This window comes from Solanum tuberosum, unplaced genomic scaffold (assembly GCF_000226075.1).
Source record: "Solanum tuberosum cultivar DM 1-3 516 R44 unplaced genomic scaffold, SolTub_3.0 scf00224, whole genome shotgun sequence".
NCBI classification, from domain to species: domain Eukaryota; kingdom Viridiplantae; phylum Streptophyta; class Magnoliopsida; order Solanales; family Solanaceae; genus Solanum; species Solanum tuberosum.
In genome coordinates, this window is record NW_006239153.1 from 875,101 (window position 1) to 883,007 (window position 7,907).

Genomic DNA, 7,907 nt, shown 5'->3' on the forward strand with positions numbered 1-7,907 from the left:
TATATATATATATATATATATATATATACATGCCTCATGGGCAATATTTAACTTGTGAGATGCTTTATAACGCTTGCCTTAGAGGCATGACTTAGCCAAGAACTTCAAAACAACAAGGTACGCTCCATGGGGAAGACTTGACACTATCATATTGTGTCTTGATTTATCACATGCTCTATTACTCTTGCCTTAGAGGCAAGACTTAGCCCCAAGTCTTCCAAAGAATAAGTCACACCCGATGGGAAAGACTTGACACTATCATCTTGTGTCTTAATTTATCATATGATCCATAACTCTTGTCTTATAGGCAAGACTTAGACAAAGGGCTTCCAAAGAATAAGATACGCTCCATGGGCAAGTGGTCTTGATTTATGAGATATCTTAAACTATTGCCTTTGAGGTAAGACTAATTAGCCCAACAACTTTCAAACAACAAGTTAAGCCCCATGGGAAAAGAGAAAAAAAAAGAATAATTTTTAAAATAAAAATAGAGAAAAAAATAATAAAGAAATAAAAATAAACAAATAATTAAAATAAGAAAAGAGAAAAATAAAAAGAGACGAAAAAATAGAATTGAGAAAAAAGAAAAAGAAAGAAAACTAAAAAAAGTTTTTTCTTAAAAACAAAAAAGAGAAAAGAAAAAAAAATAAAAGAATGATAAAAAAGAGAAAAATGAAAAATTCATTATCAACTTTTTTTAACTTCTTTAAAAATCATGATATATTTTTTATTCATGTAACAAATTTTCCATAAAAGCATAAATATTATCTTTTGGACGAAAAAAAGAAGAAGAGAAAGACGAATTAAGTATATAAACTAATGTTGTTCCATAATGAAGTAAATTAGCATAATGAAAAAATAATTATATTAATAGTAATCAAAACTCCAATATTCAATTATACGAGTGAAAATAACAAAGAATAATAACTATACAAATATATTTTGATGTAGGAAATACAAAATAATTAATTTAATTAATTAAGGTCAAAACTTAAAGATTGTATTTATTTTGATTTTAAATTATTTCAAACTATAATATATGTAATACTCCATCAATGCTAATCAAAACTTGTTTATTTATATTGACAATAGAGAATATCCCCACGGTTATATTATTTGACAATCATTCTAAAAATAGTTGTTTCAATTTATTTGTCCAATTTATGAAATCAAAATATTTTTTATTCCTACCCTTAGTTTTAAATAACTACATAAATTTATACTATTCAAAATTAAAGTTTCAAAGCATTATTAACAATGTTAGTTTAGTAAAATATACCTCTAATTAAAAGTTCTCAAGGGTTGTCTTATCAAGAAGGACCAAGTAAATATGAAACACATATAATAAGAGAGTGGATAAAGACAAAAATATATGCATACATACATATACATATGCTTATGCACATTATATCAAAATAATGATCATAAAAATAATATTAGATTTTGTAACAAATTCATAAAAATATTATTTTACTTATAATATTAATGAACTTAAAAGAAAAAGTTATAAGTAGGATAAAAGAGGAGAGTTTAATTAATGTTCAAAGTTGAGGGAAAAAATGATTTTCACCCAAAAACACTTGAGGTGTAGGGGGCAAGATGTACTTTTAAACTACTTAAAGTGGAAGAAAATGATATATTTTAAAGATTTTTCTTGCGAGGAACAAAAAATCAAAACCATTATATTTGGTGACACCTAGTGTAATTTGCTGACATTTTAGGATAAAAACTTAAAGAGGTTATATCTATTATTAATATATAAGTGTGGATAATCACACATCTGATGATCAACATATCTGCAACACCCTATTTCCACACTTTATATATGTTTGCTTGAGCTTTTAAGGGTATTTCTATAATTTTTTTATGATTTTTGCGTTTTAATTTATTTATCTTATTTTTTAGTTTTTTATATATTTAAAAATTATGTAAAAAATACTGATAATTATTTGAAAATTACACTCTCACACATACTTAAAGAGGAGAGGGAAGGCAAAATCAAAAAAAGGAAAAGAAAAAGACCTCTATTTTTGTATTATACAAGGAAGAGTTTATATTAAAAAGCGGCGCGCCGAAGAGAGAAACAGAAAAGCGATTTTTTGCGAAGTTGCAGCAGCAGCAGCAGCAGCAGCCATGGGAGCTCTGGCTCCAGTTTTTCATTGGATTCCTGAAGATGACCTTTTGCTTAAAAACGCCATTGAGGTACTAAACCATTCTGTCTGCAACTCCATGAATTTATATGCACATATCTTTTCCTTTCGCTCCCTTTAATTTTAACACGTTTGCTATTTTTTCTTCTTGTGTTTTTCTCCCTGGGATGAATTTTTTTGATATAGAAGATTCACACCCATTAGTTTTGTAATTGAAGTGTAATAGAATTAGCGTGTACTTATGTTTTTCGCTCTTTTTTTATTCCGGGAATGTAAGGTGTGCAGTACAACTCAATGGATACAGATGATTCGTGTAGTCCATCCCATCTGTTTTAGGATTAATTCTTGTTTTAGTGGTTATTTCTCTGTTTCCGGAGTTTATTCTAGAAAAGCTGTTCTGGGGTTTTTTTACTCACCGGCCCTTATGTTTTTCCTCTTAACGAATTTATAAGGAAAGTAAAGGTGCTTTACAAGCCCCCAAGGGTGTGGCCTAGTAGTCATGAAGTGTGTTGAGAAACATGAGTGTTCATATTCAAATCCACGAGAGACAAAAACACTAGCTGATTTCTTCACATATGTCCTAGCCTTAGTGAACACTTGCGGCTGGTGGGAGGTTGCATGTATCTCGTGGGATTAGTTGAGGTGCAGGCAAGCTAGCCCGGATACACCGTTAAAACAATAAAATAATGGTGCTTTACAATATAATATTAGGTGGTATATTGTAGAACTTAGTTTTTGGATCTTCAAAGAGAGCTCATTTTTTTCTATTTTTTGCTTCTCTTGGTAGTTTTATAGTGGTGATTTTGCTTTGTAGTTCCAAATATCTGGAACTTTTTGTTTTCCTTGAAGTACTTGTACTTCATGATTCTTGTGTTTTCTTTGGGCTCATGAGTGAGATAGTGACTTTTGTCCTGGGATAATGCCTGAAAAATAAATGCATTTATGGTCTAAATAAAGTAAATTATAGTAATCAATAGAGCTGGTACTTGGCATATGACCCTTTGCTTTGCTGTAAATACTATAGGATATAAAATAACTAGTGCATGCTTATAGGACCATTTTGACACATTGTTAAGCTTTTTTTTCCCCTTTAATAAGTCAAACATTTCATTTCTAAACATCATGTCAGTGTCAAAAGTATGTAAAAGTTGTTAATATTACTCAGCCGAGTCATCCATAGTCTCATCTATCTAGTTTTTCAGCTGTCTATACAATATTCTCTCACCGTTTCAAAAGCAATAAAAGATCCTTCTTATCCATTGTTAAACTGTTGGGTGTTACTGCAATGCTAGATATGTTTCCCTATCAAGGGATGTCCCCCTCCTTTTGGTGTACAGGCCTCTTTTTAAGTGCCAGCACTAACTTAGTGCTCTAAGACCCTTACTTATCAAGAACCAAAAAAAGAAAAAGAAATAAAAGAAGATATGCTGCTGGCTTATTATCTTAGCTTAATGAATTATTGAAAACTGCCCAAAAAGCAAGATAAACTGTTGCTCCGCTTACAGTTATATCCTATGTACTTTGGTAATTGGTGAACTGTAGGTCTTGCTCAATCAAGGACAGTTTAAGGGAAGAACTGGGTTTCCAGGGAACTATCTATGGAGGTACTTATATGAGAGGAATGAAGTATTTGACCTGGTCATTCTTTTTGTGAGTTGGAAAATAGACACATACTATGTTAGTGGACAAGGAAGAAAGGGTTTCCAATCTCAAGCGGAATGAATCATCTGGTGGACAGACCTCTGATTGCCTCTCAATTTGTATAAACTAAGAGATAAAGAAGATGGTTCTATTTATATTGCATTAGGAAGCCCATTGTAGAAGAAAGATAAAAGGAGCTTGCATCCTTGTTTAGTTTATTTATAATTGTGTAACATAACAAAACCATACTTGGAGTTTCTTGACATGTCAGCTGAAAAAATCCTTTTCAAAGTACCTTTGGTAATTGATGGAAGTAGAACTGAGAATCGATGAGATATAAGCTTAATTAAAATAAGCACCCAATTTCTTAGTTATAAATGTGTCATCAATTTTTCTTTTCTTATTTTTTCAGTATCAATAATGTTTTTCCTCGAAGTGCAGAATAAGTTTAAGTTGGTGGATCTACTTCCATTGAGGACTATAGTGATATAAAAAAAAGAGATAGCTATCTCTGCTGTTTTTTTTAATTTACCCTGGCATCATAATATCATCTTCCCATCCTTCTCTAGGCTGGCGCTTCTTTGGAATCACTTGCAAAAGGTGCAGTTCAATTTTCCCAAAGATTTACCGTTCAAGAATTGCAAGATCGGTGGCATGCTCTCCTGTATGATACGGTTGTTTCTGCTGAAGCATCAGCACTCATGATTGAGTTGGACCGCTCTGCATCAACACCGAAATGTAATAGGTTTGAGAATGCAAGGGAAAGTAAAAACTCTGTTGTGTTAAAGAGAAAAACTGAGAGTATCCGTTCAAGTTACTATGCTATGCGTAAGAGGATCCGTAATAATCCATTTGACTCGATGGATATGAACTTTCTTGGCGGAGCTGGTGACAATGACGAGCCTCAGTCAATGGATTGTGCATTTATGGATTCGATAAGAGATGCCTTCGGTAATCAACAATCAAATTTCGACATCATACAAAATTGCATTTCTGAACATGGGCGTGATGATTCCATTTGGGCTAATGATTGTGTAACTGCTTCTCCTGGTTTTCCAATTGGTCTCCTCAATCATAAGGGAGATGTTCCACTTAGCAGCTTTAATGTTACTGAGAACTTTCCAGATGCTGTTGAAGAAAGTGTTGCCCTTGCTGAGAGACAAAGCACTGTTGGGGAATTGGGTGAATTGCCAGTTTGTGGATTATTTGAAGCTGAGGATTTAGAATCTAATTTTCCTATGAGAGATCAATGTGATGACAATGTGAGAAACTCATCTCGATTTGAAAGCCAGGTCTTGAACTCACCAGTTCCAGATTGTGACTTGACATTTCATGATCTTGGTTATTCACCTACTGCACCTGATATGCCAGATTGGAGTACAATTGGAGATATTTCTGTTCCGGCTCTGCCTGATTTTGAGGAAGAGCAGAATATACAGGATACATTTGTAGTTCCTACTGATGGCAATTCGAATAAAATGGATGCATCAGAATACGACGTTGTAAGTTCAAACTCCAACTTGAGAGACCATATGTCATGTGATGAACTGAGAAATTCCGTACCTAGTACTGATGACTACATAGCTGGGTTGTCAGCATCTTTGTTGGACTTTACAGAAGAGGATGAACTGCTATTCAATGACCCTGATGGAAATGATACAATTGATAAGTCTTATTATGATGGCTTGAGTTCACTTCTCTTGGATTGTCCTGATGGTGTGGGTGACTTGACTGTCAAAAGTGTTTCAGAGGCTTCAAATGCTCCAGACGAAGGTCTTACTATTCTTGATGGTTGTCCCAAAGAATCCGGTGACAAATGTGTGTACAATTATAGTGATAAGCCTCCAGGTTCCAATTCAGACTTTCAAATGCTATCCTCCGCATTAACTGTCAATCCAGCTTTTCCTGAAATGCGTGGTGGAGTTATTTGCTGCGTATTAAGCACTGAGGACCCAGATGTTCCTAGCAATGATGATGTTTTTCTTCCTGTTCTAATGCCGTCAACATCATTTCCGTCAATGGCACATTGGAAATATGATGAGACGTATCATCCATTATCCTCGTCTGCGAAAGATTTGTCAAATAATCAGAAGGGCAATGATGGACGAGCTGTCTTGAAGAAAAAGGAGCAAAATTGTCATTCAGAATACAGTAATTCATATCAGATGAATGAACCCCCATCACAGGCAGAAATGTTCAGTCGTGATCACAAAGTTAAGCATGAGTTGCCCAATGAGAATAACCAACATGTGGTGCGAAGGAATCTGCAGACTCCTGATTGTCCAAGGCCAGTCATTTCAGGAAACTTAAGTGCAGTAAATGCCTGTCAAGGAGATTTTAAAGAAAATACCGCAAAGGATGGACAGGGTAAAAATCTCAGTCGGACTTATGCTGCTGATGCGTCCAAGTGCTTGGAGAAAAATGCTATTTGCACAAAGGAACATGACACTACCACCATCCTTCAAAAGAATGGACCTACACTTGCTGAAACTGTTCTCAGGAAAACTACAATCCCTGAAGCAAGTGCAAACAATAGTTCATCAGATTCGGAAGATCTTCTTTATGAGAGCGATGAGGACATACCCTACTTTTCTGATGTTGAAGCTGTGGTGAGATCTTATTTTCTGGTATATGAGCTTGTACACCATCATAGGTATTTGTTGACCTTAACCAGTTCCTTCCATCATCCTACAGATCCTTGATATGGATTTGAGCCCTAATGGACAGGATATGTATTCCAGTAAGAGAGGTGAGTCCCAGTTTCATTATATTCAATGAATGATTTTTTTTTTTTACTTTAATGAATTTCGATGAACAGCTGATCTAGTCTTTAATTATTTTGTTTCTACTGCACCACTTAGTGTATTCTGTTTGTATTTACCTTTCTACTCTTTCACTTCCTCCACTTTTTCTTTGGCAGCTTTTTTGGCTCTTTTTGGTTGTTTCCTTTGGAATAATTTTCGAACCTCTGTTGGTGCATTCTTACTGTATGTCATCCATTTTCTTTTCTTTGGTCTGTCTCTTTATTTTATTTTCAGCCAAAGAGTATCAGCATGAAGATTTTATTAGAAAGATCATCAGGCTAGAGCAGGCTGATCATGCTTGTAAACAGAGAAAGATTGCTGCGCGTGGAGCTTTTGCTGTTTTAATTGGTTTTCACTCAAAGCATTTTATTAGAAAACCAGAGGTATGACAGACTTAACTCATTCTAACTCAATTATAGAATACCTTGTTAGACTATTAGTAAAAGCTTGACTATTGATCCTACTTGTCTGATCATACACATCCATATGTTTAATGGATGTGTTTTAATAGGCTGGAGAGTGAGGTGAGACATTTAATGTATTACAGGGGAGGTAGAGGCCTCGAGAGGTGGGACACAAGTCCCATGAATTTTCATATTTTTATAAATTGGTAATATATTCAATATACAAAAAATAATTGGAACAAATAAAAAATTGTCTCAATAAATGATCCCCAAACATTACTCACTGAGTCACCGCAAACAACACTAATTATACTTTTTACTATTGGCATAAAATTTGTCACAATAAATGATCCACAAACATTACTCACTGTGTCACTGCAAACAACATTAATTATACTTTTTACTATTAAGTTACCAATTTCAAAAAAAATAAAATTATACTTTTTACTATTGGCGGTTTGATATTCCAAAAAATTGTTTTTTTTGCTATTCCATTTTATTGTTCCAAGTTCCCACATAGCATTGTAGCTGTGAGAAATATAAGGAAGGAATATATTATTGAATTGTTGTTTTAATAATTACATAGAGAACCCTATTTATAGACACTATATAATACAATTCCTTACCAAATAGGAGACTATAAACTATTCCTAGTTTGTGTAGGATTGTGTTTTCCTATTCTATTCTAACACTCCCCCTCAAGCTGGTGCATATAAATTATATGTACCTAGCTTGTTACAAATGTAATTAATACGAGGACCGGTAAGAGACTTGGTGAAGATATCTGCAAGTTGATCATTTGACTTCACAAATTTGGTAACAATATCTCCTGAGAGTATCTTTTCTCTTACAAAGTGACAATCAATCTCAATGTGCTTAGTCCTCTCATGAAACACTGGATTTGATGC

At 33.8% G+C, this 7,907-nt stretch overlaps 1 protein-coding gene across 1 annotated transcript in view; it reads left to right on the plus strand.

Moving 5' to 3' along the window:
• Positions 1-2,036: 2,036 nt before the first annotated feature.
• Positions 2,037-7,907, plus strand: part of LOC102579889 (uncharacterized) — a 29,606-nt gene continuing 23,735 nt past the window's right edge. The window contains exons 1-4 of the mRNA XM_006356697.2: positions 2,037-2,202; positions 4,361-6,400; positions 6,486-6,540; positions 6,830-6,978. Of these exons, the coding sequence (XP_006356759.1) occupies positions 2,134-2,202; positions 4,361-6,400; positions 6,486-6,540; positions 6,830-6,978 (2,313 nt within the window). The 5' untranslated portion in view covers positions 2,037-2,133. The remainder of the gene's footprint in view (positions 2,203-4,360; positions 6,401-6,485; positions 6,541-6,829; positions 6,979-7,907) is intronic.